This window comes from Belonocnema kinseyi, chromosome 10, assembly GCF_010883055.1.
Source record: "Belonocnema kinseyi isolate 2016_QV_RU_SX_M_011 chromosome 10, B_treatae_v1, whole genome shotgun sequence".
Taxonomy (NCBI): domain Eukaryota; kingdom Metazoa; phylum Arthropoda; class Insecta; order Hymenoptera; family Cynipidae; genus Belonocnema; species Belonocnema kinseyi.
The window spans coordinates 83,223,750-83,244,836 of NC_046666.1; the positions used below are offsets into that span (position 1 = coordinate 83,223,750).

Consider the following 21,087-nt stretch of genomic DNA (forward strand, 5'->3'; position numbering starts at 1 on the left):
GAGGGCGCATACTTTGAATAAAATATTTGTTATCATTCTCTTGAAATAAATGTGTTTTTTTCTTGAAAAAATACCGGTTTCATATGTATACACCTGGTAGCCATTTTTATGTCTTACGGAGTTAAACATCAAAAATTTCAATTTACTTTAACTTTGATTTCCCTGATGACTTATCAGTGAATATTGCATTTATCTCTTTTTTATGTCTTTGAAATGTTATGCAAAAGTTTTAAACATATCAAAAATCGCATAAAATGGCAATATTTGGAGGCTCATCGTGAGCCTCGGATATACTCGTGTAACTTGATGTTCTGAAGAGACATTTTTTAAACTATTGAGAACCGATTTCTAAAAAAAGTAATAAACTTTTAATTTAATTGGGAAAAGAGTAAGCTTATGAAAAATGACACCTTAAAGTTGAACACCGGCTAAGAGGACTGCAGGTGGACGGTTGCAAAAAAAGTTGACTCTCGGTTGGGTCTCTCATTGTGCACTGTATTTGCTGCGGTCCCAAGCGACGGTCACTGATAATGAGTTGAATGGCAGAGTAATAATAAGTTGAAAAATGTATAGCTGTTCTCGGAGTCGAACCTGTAGCTGGTGTTAGCACCTCTCTACTTTAAATCAGGGAACGTTGAAGCCTCAGAGCAACGGGTAAAATTATATCTTTTTTTTTTTAATAAAAAACATGGGTAAACTTATTTGCCTAAGAGAACGATTTGGTCAACATGTCCGTTGAAAATCAGTCAGGAAATCACTCTCTGGGGTGGATACCTCTCCTAAGCGGATAGAAAGTCGTTTACCGTGAGTGTCCGTTATGGAGAGGTTTCACTGTACTTTCAAATTTATAATAATTTGCAATTCATCGATTTGTAAGTATACGAAACTGTCAAATTGTACAATTGTTATTTAAAGGCTTAAAAAAGTAATTGGTTAAAATTGACAAATATTTTACTGTTAGATTATTTTACAATTCCGAACAAAATTTTTCAAATTTAAACTATATTTCAAATTAAAAGCCCAGCGGTCGAATTATTTGTTTATTTTGAACAATAAATGAACAATCACAGCGTGAATTCTATTTTTTGACGGGTAATTAGAGGTGTACAAAAAACTCGAAGCTCGAACGAGTTGAATTGCTAAAGGCCCTTTATCAGAATGGGTAATCGGTACTGAATTTTGAGGCCGCACCGTTAAATATTTTTCTCTAATTTTTTGCATACACCATCTACATATCTAGAAGCACGCTGAACCTGTTTTGCGATAAAATGATTATATTTTGTTTACAAATAAAAAATATGAGAACAATAGCAATGATGGTCAGCGCTAACGTTCCGTGCATTTTCATCGCGTACCTATAAACGCCGGGAGGCAAATATCCTGGAGCGCGTCGAATTACCCGGAAAGGAATGACCCTTTCATTGTTATGAGATATTTCTACGATTAAAATAAAAAAATTTGAAAGTTTTTAATGTTGGTTAGTTCATATAATTCTGCAGTTTTTAATTTTTAATTGGAAAATAGTTTTTATCTTTAAGATCTTAAATTTGAAATTGTTCAGTTCTTAAAGCTTGAATTTGAACATATGTTCCATAAGGGAAATCCCTGTTCTCCTCTCGAGTTTGGCCTGCTTTAAGACGAAAGTTTTCACGATAAGTACTTTTTTACTTGTTTTTATTAGTGAGCAACTTAGACCCACATTGTGGGGTAAAGTCGCTCACACTATAATGGATCGTAAACAGTTGTTAATAAATTAAATATATGTTTGTGGTTCATAGTTCGTATGATGGTCAAATAGAGATTATATTTTTTAAGCAGTGATACCTCATTTAAATTCCTTCTTGCATTTGAATGTAAAAACGAAAAAAAAGCCACATAGTCTGATTTTGCGGCGCTTAATAAAGATTTCGAATATTTCTCCGAGGTCAGAAATGATTCATTTTGTTGTAAATCTGATTTAGTTGATAATATGTTGAGTTTTTACACTTGAATCAACGTGAACTTTGTAACCAGTGATTGTAGATCGTAGATATCCCGAGCCTGCGTACTAGTTTGGTTTTATTGGATCTATTTAACTTTTCAATATCTAAAATAGTTTGCATGATATTTAAATAAAAATAAAATACTGTCAGGAAATACTATGTTGTGCCAGTCCCCTTGGTTTCTAGTTCCTTAACTTGCAGATTTAAAAGCTTCTTAGTAACATTGAATTCTTTGACTCCACCAAGGGTAGTGACTGCGTCATAAACAGCTTTTCTCGTGACTAGTGTTTCCTCGTTCATATTTTCAATAAGACCATCCTTATTCACTGAGAAGCCTCGTTCAACGTTGGCGTTTCCGTGAGAGAGAACACTGATAATTTTCATAGCTTTTCCGATGTTTTCACTAGGCTTGTTGGCCTCGAAAAGTTTGATCCAAAAATGATCCACACCTTGACTTTTTCTACAGAAATTTTGTAAGTCTTCTTGAAGTTGTGAAAGCTTAAACGTATTCCTGAATTTGCGAGCTGCTTTGTGTGCAATATTGCCTGCCATCGAGCCAATTTTTATCAACGAGAGTCGTTAAGAAAGTTCTCAATCTTTTTCCACCCAGTTTGCGATCAGCTGCAACGTATGGATCAAAGCAAGAGAGAGTTTTTGTCAACGTATACGCAAGCGATGAGCATTTCTGCAACTTGCTAGTAAATTCGATTATGTAATTCCTTCACTCTTCAAGGAACTGAAGAATTTTTAGGGCAGTGCAAGACTTTATCTTCATTAAAGCAGCTTTGGTAGTGACTCCGAGGTGAATCTTTGCAGCTGTCAGTAGATTTTTCTCAATGCTTAAATCAACTTCGTGTACTGAGGTTGCTTTTTCCATTCACGGAGAAAAATGGATGTTTAAATGTAACATCTAGATGTTCAGGTTTAACATATTTTATGTTTAATTATAGGACAGCAATCTAGAGGTTCAGAGTTAGCATCTGTAGATATTCAAAAGTGAGATGTTACTCGGTAACATTCAAAATGGTCAACTGAAATATCCGAGATATTACGTGTATGGTTATGTCAAATACGGGCTGTAAATATTTGAGAAGTTTAATTATTTTTGCTCATTTAAAGAATTAATTGATAACTTATTTGTAGATGTAAAATTAAGCTTGGACGATTTTAACACCCAAATGTTTGAGTTTAACATACAAATATGTTTACGCCTATCATCTGAAAATGATAGTAGATGTGTGGCATGAATATCTGAATGTTAGACGGTACAATCTTACCCTTTGAACAACTACCTTGTTCAGCCATCGAACGGCACAAAATTTGAGTTGGAAAATGGAACATTCAGTAACGTCGGAGAAGGTTTGTTGTCGAGCTGAAACATCCTTGAAATTATTATAAATTGCCCTTAAAAATGGCTACAAGGTCCATCCTGTTTCTTTGAAACCAACTTTAAACGCACCATTCAAATTATGTAGCCCACAACTACCAATCTCCAAAATTTCAGCATCAGCCTTGTCCGTTTTGATATGGCCTGTGATGTGTTTTAAAAACTTCAAATGAACGTTCGGACCATCCATAGAAATTTGAATAATCTTCTTCGGTGATAAGAAAGTCTGATGCTCTGACACGCCTCAAAAATACTGACATGAGGTATCGTGTCTTCACTTCTCCACCATCTTTTGGCCAGAAACGAACATTCAAGTCCATTTATTGCTGTTGAGAAAATTTGTTGAGAAATTCGTTGAATCCTACTGTGAACAAATTATTACATTCCATACCTCGTGAACCAATTGTTGACTGAAGTACGGTGCCAAGCCAAATATAATCATGTGACCAGACTTATCGCGCTGCTGCTGCATTTTTTGCAATTTCACTCTCGGAAAACATTTTGCAAAAATGCTTCACGTTTCGTCCTGTTGCGCGCAATGACTTATAAGTGATAATTCATTTACCCATATTGCAGTGAACCTGAGAGATAGGGCCCCCAGAGTTTCTTCTTCCGAGAATTGACGCGGCGCAGTGGGGATGGGTGAGATGAGCTGTGAGGAAGTGTGCGGTGCTCACTCACACTTGACTGTTTACATTTGGAGTGGACCTTTGCCTAGGAAGTTATGTCCAAGGTCAACCCCAAAACCGACATTCACTCTTAAGGTTTACTGTATTTCTGCTCTGTTGGCATCCAGGGCCCTCAAACTGATGTATATTTCACCGCGTCAAATTTTTAGGTACATAGTTCACTGCCCTGTCGCTGAGGCGCTATATTCGCCACATACACAAACAAAGTTTGTGTCATCGATGTCTCCAGCTAGTCTGCACACAACCTCTTAATTTTTTTTAAACTGTCACAAATGTGATAAACCACTAAAAATAATAAATAAATGTGTTTTTTCATGTTACGGAGAGCAGAAGATGCATTTTAAAAAATTTGAATATCAATTCTGTTGAATATATTGCCGGTGCTTATGAAAAAAAAACCTACAAAATAAAGCTATGAAGAAGAACCTTTTTCAAATACGCCGTGAAAATAAATTGTTTATTAGGTCGCTGTGAAAAAAAAACATTGTTTTAAAACACCGTGAAGAAGAACACATCTCAGTAAAATGCTGCGAAAAAAATATATTTCGGTAAATACTGAGAAAAAACCTTATTCCTATAAGCGCCGTGAAAAGAAACCTTACTCATCAAAAAACAGTGAAAAGAAACTTATTTTTGAAAAAGCCGTGAAAAAAGACCGACTTCGTTAAAACTTTTAATTAAACTGTTTTATTCAAAGAAAAAAAAACTATAATAATCATTTTGCCGTAAAAAAGTGTTATTGGTTCTATGCAAAAAACTATAAATAAATATCAAGTTAAAATCGTGTGTTGTACGCTGCCACACGGTGGTCAAAAATCGGAAAAAGTTGGCCAAAATTAGAAAATGTGCATAAAATGGGCCAAATTCGATAGCTTACGGGTTTTTGAAGTCGCTGATTACGAATCCGATGTCAAAAATTCCAAAAACAAAATGGTGGACGAGTATGTCTAATAAACTTTCGTTTCTTTTCAAAATTGGTATAACGGGCTTTTCAAAGTTGCTGATGACGAATCCGATATCAAAAATTACAAAAACAATATGGCAGATCCAATATGGTGGACGAGTATGCTAAATGAATGTTCGATTCTTTTCAAACTTGGTATAACGGGGTTTTGAAGGTCGCTAATTGCGAATCTAAATTCATAAATTATAAATATTCAAATCTTCGAAATCGTAGATGAGATTTTAAATACTTTGATTTCAATAATGTAAGCATTTATGGAATTTATGGATCACGCTAAGTAAGAGTGAATTAAAAAAAAATTCATTAACATTTCAACCACAATTTATGTGTCAGTGTTGGCCATATGATATCTACTATGAAGAATTACGAGAATCGACACCTTGAATCCGCCCTCTTGAATTTAAAATTAAAAAATTCTGACTTCAGCTTCGTAATAAGCGACCGCAAAAACCCCCAAGTACAAATTTTCAAACTCATTTATTTCTTTTTTTCTAAACTTTGAAATCGCCATCTTGAATACGCCATTTTTAAGTGAAATTTTATAAATTCTGACTTCAAATTCGTAATCAGCGACTCTAAAACCCCCCGAATACGAATTTGAAGTAAATTCACTAAACAGAAAAATACGTGCAACAAAGGGTTAAATCTAAAAAATACAAGCATTTAATGTTAAATTATATAACATATTTTATTATTAATAAAATAATAAACCATTATAATTATAACAATAGGAAAAAGTCATTATTTACTTATCACGGTATTTTCATGAATAAGGCTTTTTTTCACGGCGTTTTCACAAAAAAAATGTTTTTTCATGGCGTTTTCACGAGTAAACTTTTTGTTCACGGCGTTTCTTAAAAAAGGTTTCTTTTCGCAGTGTTTACTAAAATATGTTTTTTATCGCGGCCATTCAATGATGCAGGTTTTTTTCACAGTATTTATACAAGACGTGTTCTTTTTTCAAAGCGTTTACCAATATGTACTTTTTTACAGTGCTTACTGACATATATTTTTGTTCATCACATTTTACAGAGATGAGTTTTTTGTCATGGCGTTATGATAAGAAGTGCTTTTTTCACAGCAATATAATTTACGGTTTAATTCTCCTAAGCACCGGTGATATATTTTAATTTTTATAAATCTTGTTGCAAAATTTCAAAAAATTATCGAAAGTAATACTGACGTTACCGTGACCCTATATCTCTCATATACGTTTTACAAAAATGCTTACGTTTTCTCCAGTAAATTCATTAATGTTACTTGTTTACGATCAATTAAAGGACATTATTTTACAATTTTTATAATATCCATAAAATTTACTTAAAATATAGTGTTTAATTTTTAGAGAACTGATATTGTGAATTTTATAAAATGCACATCCTTAGTTGATATGCCCATAACGCCTAAGAATGTATTAATTGAATATATTTTTATTAACTTCCTTATTCATAATCGCGATGAAATTAAATTTAATGAAATTACAGGAGAAATCGGGAGCCCTTTTTTTAAATGTATGCGAGGGATGAAGGGTTATGATAACGTCAGAGCTATTTTAACAAAAAATATTTCTTAATTTTTTGAGAATATTTGGTTAAATTGAATATCTAGTTTCTACAAAATTGATGTTATATGTTCAAAAAAATGCTCTTACTGCTCTCCACACCATTGCAAATATATTTAATAATTATTTTGAGTTATTTATAACTTATGTGACAATTTTTTGTGTATGGCGCATGTAGCGCCTCTGCGACAGGGCTCTAAGCTATTTACCCAAATTTTGTCGTGGTGAAATACACACCAGCTTGAGGGCCCTGGTTGCGTCGTCGAAGCAGACTTGTCATTAATAGCACTAAGAGAATCAGTTTCCTGAGAAGACTCGTTGCAAAGAAAAAATTGTAGTGTATGCATGGTAGTTAAAGCATTCATTGCTATTTTGTGCTTGTCACCTTTCATATGACTGATCAGAGCTCTTTGTCCCATATTGCTCAAGCTAAATGATTTCCCATTCCTACATCTGATACACTTTGCCGAAATCGCGTCATTTTCAAATCTTGCAAGCCACGGTTTGAATTAAGGATCTGTCACTCACTATGTTTGAAAAGTGGTCATTTCTAAAATACGTTAAAATCTACTAAGGAGGAAAATTATTCTCATTTAGGTACGCGTAAAAGAGAGAGAAAATGAAGTTTGAATGTGGTTTTATGATGAGAGCATAAACCAACAAATTGAATATTTGCAATGAATTCCTAAGGATAAATATATTGATAGATTTTAAGAGAAATTCAGGTTCTGCCATTTTATATACAATTTCTCAAATGCCGATATAAATGAAAGTATATACAACTTTTGTTTTCTAACTTCAACATAACCTCTAATTAAGCGGAACAAGCTGCAAACTTCGGTGAGAAGTAGAAGGCGGCAATGCATAATAGTATAATGTAGCAAATGAACCTTGCCGAAGACGAAAAACTAAGAATATTAAAATTAAAGAATTTTCACGGAGGCATCAAAACGATTTAATGTGATATAATACGGAGAATCCCTCGCTTTTGGAAGTTGTGACATCATCTAACGAGGAGATTACCACCCCTGGGTATGTTTTGGGTAAAGTAGCCTCAAAAAGTACATAAAGAATACTGCACTCATTGACAAAACATAACTAAAATAAAGAATTGTATTTTTATTTCAGATAGATTCTCACACCTTATGAAAATTTTGTTTCTATAAATTGAGAAACCATTGTTGTCAAACTTCAGACAATCGCGATAAGTAAATTTTAAGAACTATCTTAATCAGTTCGAAATGCTAGCGCAACGAATGATTATCGGGGACAATATTTTTTTCCTCTTGGAAGCTCAAATTCATATTCGAGGCAGAAAGTCCCTGCGGGTCGTCAATACTTGCGATAAATACGTCAAATTCCTTAAATATTGCAGTTTCAAAGCAACCGAAAAAAAATTAACAGAAACTGGCAACAGCGCCGCCTGCTCTCACTTTCAGTCTCTACAATCGATTTAAATGGAGATCTGGCGCGATATTGAAAATAGAAAAATTATTCCAACAGACATAGGAGTGATCATTTTTATAAAGTTATGTTAAATTATTAAAATACATAGCAAATTTATTTTATTGAAAAAATATATTTTTATAAAAACACTTACATAAGGAAAAATACATGAATGTAAAATAATGAGAAAAAATTCCGAAATAAAATCATACAAATACCCCCCTGACTTTTCGAGGGAGTTTCCTAAGAGTTGATATTCTAACATCACCCTAAAAACACTCCTGAACTAAAACATGTCCAAATTCACCTGAAAGTACTATTACAAATTAAAAAAAAAAACTTTTACTCGGTTGAATCCGGTTATATATTATAGCCACGGACTGAGTCAAGTGACTGATGAGATTAGAATGTTATAAGTTAATTTAATACGGTGCTTGATATCTCCTGCGATGATCCTGTAGGTATACAGTTACGAGTGGCCGCGAGCATTGTAGGTGACAGCAGTCACCTCTGGATGCTTTCTTAAAGCTACCATCTGCTACTCCACAAGTTTTTAGTCACTCGTTTCCTGTTTTAATGTTCCTGTTTAACAAATTATTATTATTATTATTATTATTATTATTATACGAGTAAGTCATTTCCCTTTCGGGTTAGGCGTGACTCACTCGGTGATTCATCTAGAATGCTCGTGTTAATTATTTAAGTAGAATATTCGTTCCGCAACATTGCTCCGACCCAGGCTGCTGATCAATCTCTCTAGTAATCACCCGAAGTGAAGAGCCTCACAAAGTCGTCATGTGAAGTTCCGCACTCAGTCCATTAGTGTTAAGGGTCTTTTGTTTTAGGCATCATTAACTCTGCTGACACTATTTTCATTAACTATTTTTCGCCATATTTTTCTCTCCTGGTATACTTCTCTAGCTACCCATACGTCCATGCCTTTTTTCATACAAGCTCTCGTGTTTCTGTGGCTTCTTATGTCTCTTCTAATTAGGGTCTCATTCACACAGTCTGACCATTCTTTCCGCGGTCTGCCTCTGGGTACGCTGCCATTTAATTTACCTTGACACACTTGTTTAATTAGTCGTTCATCTTTCATGCACTCAATATGCCCAAGCATCTTAACCGATTACGTTCCCATGTATCCGCTAGTTTTTCTTCTGCACGAAATCTTTCGCGGATTATCTCCACTTTGTCCATCAGAGTTTTTCCTTATATTATGAGCAGGAATTTCATGTCAATCGCGTCTTCCTTCCTTTTCTTGATAGGTCCATGTCTCGCTACCGTATAACACAGTCCGTAAAAATATAGAACTATGTATTGCCATTTTAGCTTTATTTGATATATTTTTACTTCTGATAATGGGCTCTGCTCTACCGATAACCTTCTTACTCTCGTTTATGCGCCTATCCTTCCGTCCTTAGTGAATAAACTACCAAGATGTACGTACTTATCAACGTGTTCTATTATCTCATCATTTAATACAATTGTGCATATTGTTTTCTCACTCTCCCCTCCCAACACCATAATTTTTGGTTTATTTACGTTAATTTTAAGGCCCATGTTTGTCATGTTTGTATTCAGCTTTTTCAGCATTCTTTGCAAGCCTTAGATTGACTCTGCCATAACAATCTTATCACCTGCTTATGCTAACCCACGTACCCTTACTGTTTCGAGATCCACACCTTCGTCAAAAAGGGCCATTCTGAGATATTTGTCCATGTCTATTATAAAATAACCATGAGGACATAACGCAACCTTTTCTAACACCTTGCACAATATCAAAGAGATCCCTCAGTTTTCCATTTACCCTTACACTCGCTTTTTCTTCAGGGCTTCTCAAAGTTTACTTCTATCAACCTTGTTAAATGCTTTTTCAAGCCAAAAAATGCACAGAAAACTTTTTTTCGTACTCTTAAACTTTTTTCTGTGTTCTGTCTTGAGCTAAATAATTGATCCGTACATGATCTTCCTGACATAAATCCACTTAGGACTTCCCATATTTTTTCTTTTCTTATTTTCATTACCCTACGCATAAGTATTTTTGAGTATATTTTACGTAGGTTACTTAATGAGCTCATACCTCTGTAATTATTGGAGTTGCTTTGATCTCCATTTCTTTTGTGTATTAGGACTGTAATCGCTTTTTCCAGTCGTTTGGGACATTTACCATCTCGATACATAAATTTATCAATTCGTAAAATCTATGAGGCAAGTACTCGCCACCGTATTTAAGCATTTCAGCGGTAATACTATCTACACGATCAGCTATACCGTTTTTGAAGTTCTTAATTATATCCCTAACCTCAGTGACACAGACTTTCTCAATTGATTTTTCTAACGCATCCTGTTCTATATCGTATTTGGGATGCCCTATATCTTCATCCCCCAGTATTTCCCTAAAAGAGTCTCTCAAAGCCTCTAGTATCCCGCGTGTATCATATAGCATTTCACATTTGCTATTTCTCATGCTGGCGAAATCTGTACTTGTATTCCCCTTCATATATTTATAAAGAAGTTTCTTGCTTTTTTCACAGTCGTTTTGTATTTTCTTCTCTTCTTTTATTATGGTTTTATCTTTAATTTCCCTGACGAGTCGCTTAACTTTACTATTTTTGTGTCTGTAATCATTTTTACGTCTATGTCTTTCCTCATCGCTAAGAACTGTGATGTTCAATGTTCTTTTGCACGCTTCTTTCTTTTCTTTTTGGCCTGCCTGAATTTCATCATTCCACCATGCATCACTACACGTTCTTTCTACAACCGCAGTACCACACACTTCAGTCGCGCTACTAACTATAACATCCTCGATCATAGCCAATGCACCCTCCATGTTTTATTGTCTATTTGCTCCTTCCAAGGTTTATCTTATTCTAAAAATCTATTCGCACTTTCGGTTTCTGTAATTTCTCAATCTTGATTCGCGTTTCTTTCATTTTTTGGGTTTTCTTTCTTCTTTATCCCTCATCTAAGTTTATTTTGGTGACAAGGAGCTAATGATCAGTATTGCATTCAGAACCCCTTATGGCCCTCGTATCTTTCGCAGCTCTCTTAGTCTTACATCCGCAAAAATAAAGTCAATCATACTTTGGCTATTTCCTGATCTTTGGTACTCACCCAACTATTCATATATCCTAGAAGAATTATTCTTTGACCGTGATCGAAAATACTTATAGTATAATTTAAAGTGTCCCAGAAGGCGTTTTTTACTTCTCTTGGATGACTTAACTGGGGCGTTGCATGATATGATAAATAATCTTCTGATTCCTACTTATATTCTAGCCTACAGCAATCTGGAAGATAAAAAATCATGATCTCTGAGATGCTGTCTTGCCCTTTCATTCATAATCAAACTTACTCCTTGCCTACCATGTGATTCACTATCTACTCCTGACCATATTTCAAATCCTTCCGTCAATCGAAGTTTCAGTTTATTCCGAGGCTATTTCATTTTTTAAATTGCACGCCTAACTACCACCTCTAAGATATAAGTTTATTTTGAGAGACGAAATCGTGTCCATGTTCATTAGTGATTTCTAATGAAGTCAATTCATCAAAGAATGTGTTATTTTGGTTATACGGTCCAATAAAAAACAATAATAGTGGATTCAGTTGTAAAAGAATCATGCTTTATTTATCAATTTCATACAAAATCCACCAACGTACGTTTCGACCTTGTTGTGGGACTTCTTCAAGGTAATACATAACCTGGGTTGAAAAATTTTAACAGGTGTAAAAAAACTGGCTTAGAATTTAAAAAATATATATAATCAAGAAGATTGTACAAAAAATTTTTTTCTGATATACCTGTAGTGATGTTTATTAATTTATCTAAGACATTTCAATGATTTTTTGTTTCTACTAGAAGAACTTAATTTTGTAGTGAATAAAAATTAGTTATTTTTTTATTGTTTTGGTTCAAAATTTACGAAACCATTATTTTATTAATGTCATTTTAAAAACATGAATATTTAAACTTCAAATTTTAGAGGCTCAAATACAGTAATTTACTACATTATTAAAAGAATAACTAAAATAAGATGTTTTTATTTGGAAGGACAAACATGGACTAACGAATACATTAGAGATAAAGTCAATTTTCCCTGAGTAATTAATGAAGGCGGATATTAAATGGTTCATCTGGTAAATCTACTTGAAGCATAAATCTTTCAAAATAAATGTAATCGTTACATTTTTTATAAGGATTATTTTTATAAACAAAGATCAAACGCAGTCTCAAACAGTCTGATTTTCGTTCAAACTCTTGGAGATACCTTTAAATATTTAGAATTCTTTGATTTGTGAAATTTCTGAATTCTTGTAAACAAATACTTTTAAAAAAGCATTTAAAATATTATAAAATTCCGTGGAATGCTATGAAATCCTTTTAAAAACCCTAAAATGTCAAAGCTTCTTAAAAATGTTTCGAAGCTCTTTTAAGTTTAGCAAATAGATTAAAAATTAGTTAAAATTATTATAAATAACCTAAAATCTCCAAAATTCTTTTGAACTCTTGGTACTACGTTTAAGTATTTTGAATTCTTTGATATATTGTGAATATTCTGAATTATTGTGAAAAAATTCTTAAAAAGTATCAAAAGTATTGTAAAATTCCGTGGAATTCTATGAAGTCCATTCAAAAGCCCTAAAATGTAAAATCTTCTGGAAAGTATTTTGAAGTCCTTGCAAATTACTAAATTGATTGAAAATTAGTTAAAATTATTTTAATAACTTAATATCTTGAGAATTCTTTGAAACTCTTGGAAACAATTTTAATTATTTGAAATTCTTTGATATTTTTTCAAATTTCTGAATTTTTGTAAACATTCTTGACAAGTATCAAAAATATGAAAGAATCCCGTGGAATTCTATTGTAACACTGTCTCTATGCAACTCTACCACGAAACATGGAATCTAATTGTCGCGGTCGACACAGAAAATATCAACGGAATGTTTATCAAATCAAGCGAAATATACTCTATAACTTTGATAATGTGTGCAAACTGTGCAGAAAAATTCGAATTAAAAGTGGTAAACAATCGCATTAAGCGTCTAGATAACAATAGTCAGTTACATAATCATATATTAGGACTTGTCAGGACTAATAGAGGATTTTTAAATTTGACTGGAAGTGCTTCTAAAAGCTTGTTTGGAACCTTTGATCAAAATGACTTCGATTATGTAAATAATTAACTTGACAAATTTTTCGAGGACAATAAAATTCTTTCCTCTAGTATCACAAATCAAACTAGAATCTTGAAAACGTTACTGAATTCTGCATCCCATAATATTGTCTCATGTTAACAAAATAACGAACAGTATTAATGATAACACAAGAAATGTAATTTTATCGAACCAATTAACAATTTGCACTTTAGTTATTAATGAACTAAGTGAGGATATAAATTTGCTAATAGACGCAGTGAATTACGGAAAACATGGCATCATTCATCCGCAAATACTGCCTCCCAATATATTTATGGAAGAACTCCAAACCTTCGAATTGAGGCACAATACTAAATACCCTATCCAATTAAAGGAAGAAAACTACCAACATCTAATCGATATATCCGAAATAGGAATATCAATTATTAATAGAAGGTTACTATATTCAATTAAGATCCCCCTTCTAGAATCCGAAACTTTCTCACTTTTCCGACTAATCCCTATTCCCAAGAAAATAGGAAATGTCTTTCTTGCTGTAATTCCTGAACACGAATTTTTAATTGTTAATAAAAAAAAACCTTGTATGTACCCACTGATAGAGAAACTATCAACTTCTGTAAAAATCTCGACGTTCATAAAATATGTAAACGGAATCAAACCTCATATCTGATATCTGAAACCCAAACCTGCGACAATCAAATTATAAGATCCAGCGTTAAAAGTCTTGATCATAACTTTTGTCAAATGTCTTCGTTTAAAATTAGCGAACTTGTATATATTCAATTAAATGACGAAAAAGTATACTTATTAATTCTTGAGAAAGATTTAGAAACAAACATACTTTGCGACAAAAATTCTCAGCATCTAACTTTATCAGAACCACCTTTCATAGAATCAGATGAAAACTGTATGCTTCAAACTGACAGTCTAGTTATAAAACTACGAAAAACTTCTGAAATCAGAACAATTACATATTATAATAAATCAATTAATATACCGTTCAATGCTGACGAATTATCGCTATTAGAATCAAAATTGCTTCCATTACAAAAAGCTGTCAAACCAATTGACTTAAAAGAAATGTGCCAATCGCTAGATGATATTGAAAATTCATTAAATAAAATTAAACGAGAGCGACGAACTCGTACTTGGTCTGAAAAAGTAACCGAAATGTTATCGTACATCGGATACACATCAATAGGTTTAGTTTTCATTTACACTTTTTACAAATGCGGCTTTTGCAGTTTATTAGAAAAATTATGTCCAAAAGTATGTATCAACCTATTATGCGTCAAAAATAGGATAGAAAATATTAACCCACAACCAGTTGTAAGGTACGTTTGTCAAACACCATCGACATCAGAAATAGGTGATGTAAGCGAACCTGAAGTAGTACCCCAAAATGTCAGAATACGTTTTCCGGGGGTAAAACGAATCCAAAACGGGGGGTGTAACGCTGTCTCTATGCAAACACCACAAAATTAGTCCTAAGGTGAAATGTGTATCGCTTGCACCTCACAGCCCCTACCTGGTGGCTAATGACACTTCGAATCGGCTCATCGATGCCTGAGTGGGCATTAATGCTTAATTTGTTATATTGGAAGGTCTGTTCTACGGCCATACTTCCAGAGTAACAATAAACAAGTTTTTAATCACAAGTGTATATTTATATTTTTATTTCCGCGTCACATTATGAAGTTCTTTTAAAAGCCCTGTAATTTCAAAGCATCTTCAAAAGATTGTGAAGTTAATCTAAAAAAAAGCTCTTCAACAAAAAGAAAAACGTAAAAAAAGTCCTAAAAAAACAAAAATCATGATATGTGATGTGCGCCGAAGAAAGGGGACTTACTCTAAAACAATCGAAATTAAGGTTTTTCACGTTTCGATAGTTTTAGAGCCGCTCTTTTTAATTAAACCATCGAAAAAGAATCCAAGCGTTATTATTGCTAATAATTGAGTTGTTAGGTTAGGACTTACTCTAAAACAATCGAAATTAAGGTTTTTCACGTTTCGATAGTTTTAGAGCCGCTCTTTTTAATTAAACCATCGAAAAAGAATCCAAGCGTTATTATTGCTAATAATTGAGTTGTTAGGTACCCGAGTAATGGGGTTTTGGCTCGAGAACTCGAGATTCCATGAAACATCTCCCACCACTCACCATTCCACCTACGCGTCTCATCTATACCCCGTCCGTGAGCCGCGTCCACTACGTATCTCCTTCCGTGAGAATGCAGTGGTAAGTGGCGAGGGAAGATTTCGTGAGTCTTTCCTCTCTCCTAAAAGTCCGGTCTATCGGGTCGACTTCAACCGCTCATCCTGAAAAATCTCACTTTTCAGAGTAAACCCCCTTTTTTCGGCGCGCGTCACATATGCAACACTACGAAAAGAGATTAAATAAGTTTAAAAAGTTGTGTATTATTATTATTATTTTTGTATATAGTTCTTAAAAAAAAGAATCCTACACGGAGAAAAATAGATGTTAGCACAGACTATCTAGATATTAATAGGTAATATCTTAGCGATTCAACTATGGGATAGAAATCTAGATACTGAAGTAGAACATCCGTAGATATTAAAAATGAGATTTTAACTGACAATATCCAAGATATTAAAGGGCAGAATCTAAGATATTCAAGAAATATTTTTTAATTTGTGCAAAAATTACCTGTAAAGCATGCCATTTTCTGTAAAATGCAAAAGAATGTTAATATCGGAGTCCTCTGTTTTGAAAATCCGAATCCTCAAGCATTCGCCTTTTTGCATAATTATGCGATTTTTGTGTTAAACAGATAACACACTGTTCAAGGCTAATATGAAAGATGTCTGTAGCTGCGTTCTCATTTTCTTAAGAAAATTATAACATATCCAAAAACATTTAATCCATTTTCCACCAAAACTTATAGTGCAATAAATATCCCAAAAACCACAATACACACGTTGAAAGCTCAAGATACAGACAAAATCTTTTGCCGCCACGCCACACGTCAGCGACCTTGCTCCGATAAAATTTAGCTTTTTTAATATCTTAGATATTAACTGTTAATATCACATATTTTATACTTTCAATATAAACACATATTGCCCTTTAATATTTTGTATGTTGAATAGAAGATATTAGATAGTATGCCGTAATATCTGTATATTATGGTTAAATATCAAAGTTTTTAATATCTGCTTATCAATATCTATTTTTCTCCGTGTAAGTAAGAAAAAGTGGACAGGGAAATTATTAACTAATAAAGACAACCATGAAATGGTTCTTAATTTGCCGAAACGGCCAATAAAATATTTATTGTGGAAAAGGGATCTTAGCAGGAAAGTTGATTAGATCCCTTTTTCTCCTTGTAGCCATGTGACGAGAGGGTCAAACCCTGCAACCATGGACATAGGAAACAAGGGATTAGGCATGCCATTGCGGGGGTGATGCAATGAGGGGGAGGTCCGCCACCTTTTGATGTCCCGCGACAAACATGGCAGCGCCCACATGTTTATATTTTCATGCGCAGTTTGTCGGAAAAAACGCTCGTACGCATAATCAAATGACACATCGTAAGATGGCGGCTCTCCCCCCTCATGGAATTGCCCCCCCCCTCCCGTGTATTCAACCCTGCTCGCCCAAGTTAGGATGGCATGCCTAGTCCCTTGTTTCCTATCTGCATGTCTGCAAGCAATTTCCAATGTTGTCAATGGGCTAGTTTTGAGGTTTATATTTATCAAAGTGGGACAAAACAACAAAAATCGTTCACGAGCATTATGCACAAATAATGCAAAAACTAATGTTTGCACTTGAAATGCAAATAAACATATTTGGTCTGATATACGTATCAGTCTGGTATCAGCTGTGCCAAAGCAGCACTAGCGCAGCAAGTAGACAACTTCGAACTTCTAGGAGTCTGAGGGTAAAGCAGATTGCATGATTATAGTCAGAGAAAGTTATTAATTCAAATCAAAGTTGGACACAAAATACCTCAACTATATTGCTGAAATATATGTATTTTTGCGCAAAGAGATGCACAGGATGAGACACTGTACTGCGCAGTAGAGAACTAACATAGATAGGGATGTGCAGTAATGACTTGCAGTAAGTAGAGATGAAGCGTAAAAACTTATGATACTAAATTCTGCGCAGTGTACTTTTATGGTACAGTGATTAACAGAACCCTACAGTATGTAGAAGTGCGCAGTAGAGACCTATGATACAAAAGACTGCGTAGTAAGTCATTTAACACATTTAAAACATATATTTTATAAATCCAGAATCAAGGATTCTATAGAAAAATTGCGAATTATGTTTTATGTCTAATATTAGCTTATCCTGTAGAATTATAAGTTCTTGTATAATACTTGAGCGGCCCCAAAACTGTAATTTAACAGAAAAAATTCACACTTTTTGCATACATGAAAATCAATTATTTCAATTATAAGACAAAAATTCACGAGGAAAATTTCTTAATTCCTTGTTATTAGATCGCAATTAAGCGTCAGCACAGCCATCGTTTACATGCATCGATTCTACATGTTCCATTCTCTGACAAACTTCTGCAAGTACAAGATAGGGATCGCTTCTTTGTTTTTGGCATCAAAAACAGAGGATGTGCCTCTGAGAATGGACCACATTCTAATACAGGCTCACAGGTTGCTGTACAAAAACGTCGTAATTGACGCAAGGTCAGAGGTGAGTTAAAACCCATGGAAGCGAAGGATACAAGACTTGTAATATATAGCTTTGCCTACTTCAAAGGACCCCACACCAAATGTACAGGAAATGGCTTTTTGTGACAAATTCGAAAAACAATTGTTTTTTGTATTTTTAAATCCGCAGTGCAAAAACTCGAAAGAAAAAAGGACAGTTTTTCGACAAACACTCGTCAAAGTTTCAATTTTTGCATGTATTTTAATAGAAAAATACTTATGTTAGGGAAATGTTTTTTTTTTTCAAAAACTCTTAAAGGGCATGTGATACTTAGAAAATTGTCGATTTTACCAGTTTTAGGTTACCCCGGCTTTTTTCTAGAATAATAAATATTTTGTCTTAAAAATTTGGGAAATGATAGCGAACATGCTAACGGACGTCCCCACACACTTTTTTTGTAGGTTAATTAAAAAAAATTTTAATTGAGCAAAATGTGATTAATTTGCATAGCGCTTAGGAAATAGTATCGATCTTCCAGTGTTAGATTCCCCCGGCTTTTTTCCTAGGATAAGAAATATTTTGCCTTAAAAATCTGGCAATTGATAGCGAACATGCTAACGGACGTCTCCACACACTTTTTTTGTGTTTTTTTTATCAAAAAATTTTTGATATTGCTAACAACGTGCGTGTATATTTCGAGGTTATGTGTGTTACAATTCACCCGAGCGTTACTTCCAAACTACACAATATTTTTGGCCGAAAATTTTGGGCTTACAAATAAACATAGTAGCTTATCTCCCGGGACTAACCTTGTTTGAAGGCAATCAAAAAAATTTTTATTGATAAATAATGTCCAGATTATCGGAAAGGCAGATATGAAAAACAACGTAACCTCAAAATAATGCATATGCATAACATTTTTATTTAGCACAATACATTTTTTTGTTATTATCCCTCAAAAAAGAGTCCGGGGACGTCCGTTATGATATTTTATAGCATCTCCGGTTTCAGTTTTAAAAATTTTTCGTTTTTGTGAAAAAAAAGCCGGGGAAACTGTAAGTATCACATGCTCTTAATAGCTTTGGCTAAAAGTTGCACACTTTGTCAATCAGACCTACCGAAACAAAAAGTTTATACCCACAAACTAGAAAGATTAATGATTTTTTTATGTACACAGTATGTTTTGGGGGTGTATCACTAGAGATTTTGTATTCAACTGCGACGCTTTGAAATCACTTTCAAATAAGTAGAGGAAACAAGCATGGCAAGAATATTTCTTGGAATTAATTTTAAGGTATGTTTGAACATTCCTTAAACATTGAAACTAGGAAAATGGCATTCCTTAATGAACAAAAACGCAAGGGATGTTCTGATTAAAATATCGGGGTAGGAAATTCCTAATGCACACACACATATATGAGCTAATAATAATAATATTATTAGCCTATACTTACATCTTCGCTTACAATTTCATCATGTAGCTTCCTTTGCGAACAAGAACTTTATGAATATTTCAACTTCCCGTGTAAAAATATCTCTACAGCTCACACCGTACACATTCAAACACTAAAACATTATGACAAAGAATGTCAGTCAAGTGTACTTACACTTAAACGATAACAATGGTTGTAATAATTGAAATATTAACCCTTATAATACATAAAAAGATAAATAAATAAGAATAATAATAACTGGTTCAAGCATGCACGAGCTTCCATCAACCAGTGCAAACTTGCTCTAACTTTTTCCAACCTGTACCATTTAGTTGAAAGGATATTTTTACACAGAAAGTTCCAATATAAATAAAGTTCTTATTTGCAAAGGAAGCAATATGACGAAATTGTAAGTATAGTCTACTTAGTTTAAAATGATAATAATAAAATTATTTAATTAAATAATTAAAATAATTATTATTATTAATAACTTTAAAACGAGCTCGCAGGTTTTTCAGGTTGGAACAGTTGGGCGCAAGCTGGCATTAAAGATGGTGTTATTATTAATAATAATATTAGTATTATTATTATACATAGCTCGTGTGTGTGTGTCATTTCCTGCCCCGATATTTTAATCAGAACATCCCTTGCGTTTTTTTTTTCATTAAGGAATGCCATTTTCCTGGTTTCAATGTTTAAGGGATGTTTTAACACCATTGAAATTTCATTACTAAAAATTATGATTTCTATATTTGAATATTTAAGGTAAGAAAATACACCCAAAACATACTGTATACGCAAAAAATCATTAATCTTTCTAGTTCTTTCGAATTTTGGCACTGCCGATTCGAAAATACAAAAAACAATTTTTTTTGAGAATTTTTCACAAAAAACTATTTACTGTACATTTGGTGCGGGGTTCTTTGATTTCGTTTACTTTTTCGAGATTCGAAATAGGAATGCCGAATATTTCAATTCGAGGGGTGAGTGCATGCAACGAGCCATACATATATGACGTGCCGCGAGGAAGAGGACCTTTCGGTTAACAGACGCATTTTCAGTAGAAACGATTGAGGAAACTGTCGAAGTCAGTCACCCAGACTCTCAGAGAGTGGGCACAATGTACGGAATTCATCCCCTTCACTTACGTCTTCATCTTTTCGATCCGCGTCAGGCTAGGTAAACAACGTGGGGAAAATAGACTAGTGTTTCAGCGCCATCTCTGTCGGGCAGTGAAACTAAGCAGCATCCATTTGTCATTGCACATGCACATGCATATGCTACTCTTGTGTGCACCAGTATAAGAGATGGTATTTTATTATTTTAATAATTACGCCTGGGTAAGATATAATCGGGTGTCTCAGTAAAGCTTTATAATGAAAAGGAGGAGTTTCCGGTTCCAATCATGTGCAAAACTACGAATCTTGACGACGTTTCGTGAACATTGCAGTTCAGTTCTTCAGGGCTAACCTGTAGAAGGGAGTTTGAGAAGTCAGTGCAGCTAAGCCCTGAATATGTGAACTGCAATATCCACGAAACGTCGGCAAGATTCGTAGTTTCGCACACGATTGACACCAGAAACACCTCTATTTGTAAAAGTTTGTTTCCCATTCTTTCCACTCATTGCAATCCTACTAAGCAGTATGGCGGCAATGTATGTGGCCATTGCTCCCTCTGCACCCCGCAGCCCTTTTAGGCTAGTCAACGAAGCTGAATGAGGAGGCTTAAATGGAAATAATTCATAACAATGAACTTAGTTGTCAGGAAGCTTCCTTAGGGGGTCTTGAAACACCTCCCAAAATTCAGTAAATTTGGGGGGGGGGGCG

At 34.0% G+C, this 21,087-nt stretch overlaps 1 protein-coding gene across 3 annotated transcripts in view; it reads left to right on the forward strand.

Annotated features, from left to right (window-relative positions):
• LOC117181658 overlaps positions 1-21,087 on the forward strand; it is a 46,386-nt gene that overhangs the window by 9,907 nt on the left and 15,392 nt on the right. The window contains exon 2 of one of the 3 annotated variants that reach the window (XM_033374559.1): positions 17,663-17,870. The exons of the other annotated variants lie outside the window; for them this stretch is intronic. Within the exon in view, the coding sequence (XP_033230450.1) occupies positions 17,663-17,870 (208 nt within the window). The remainder of the gene's footprint in view (positions 1-17,662; positions 17,871-21,087) is intronic. 3 annotated transcript variants of the gene reach the window in all.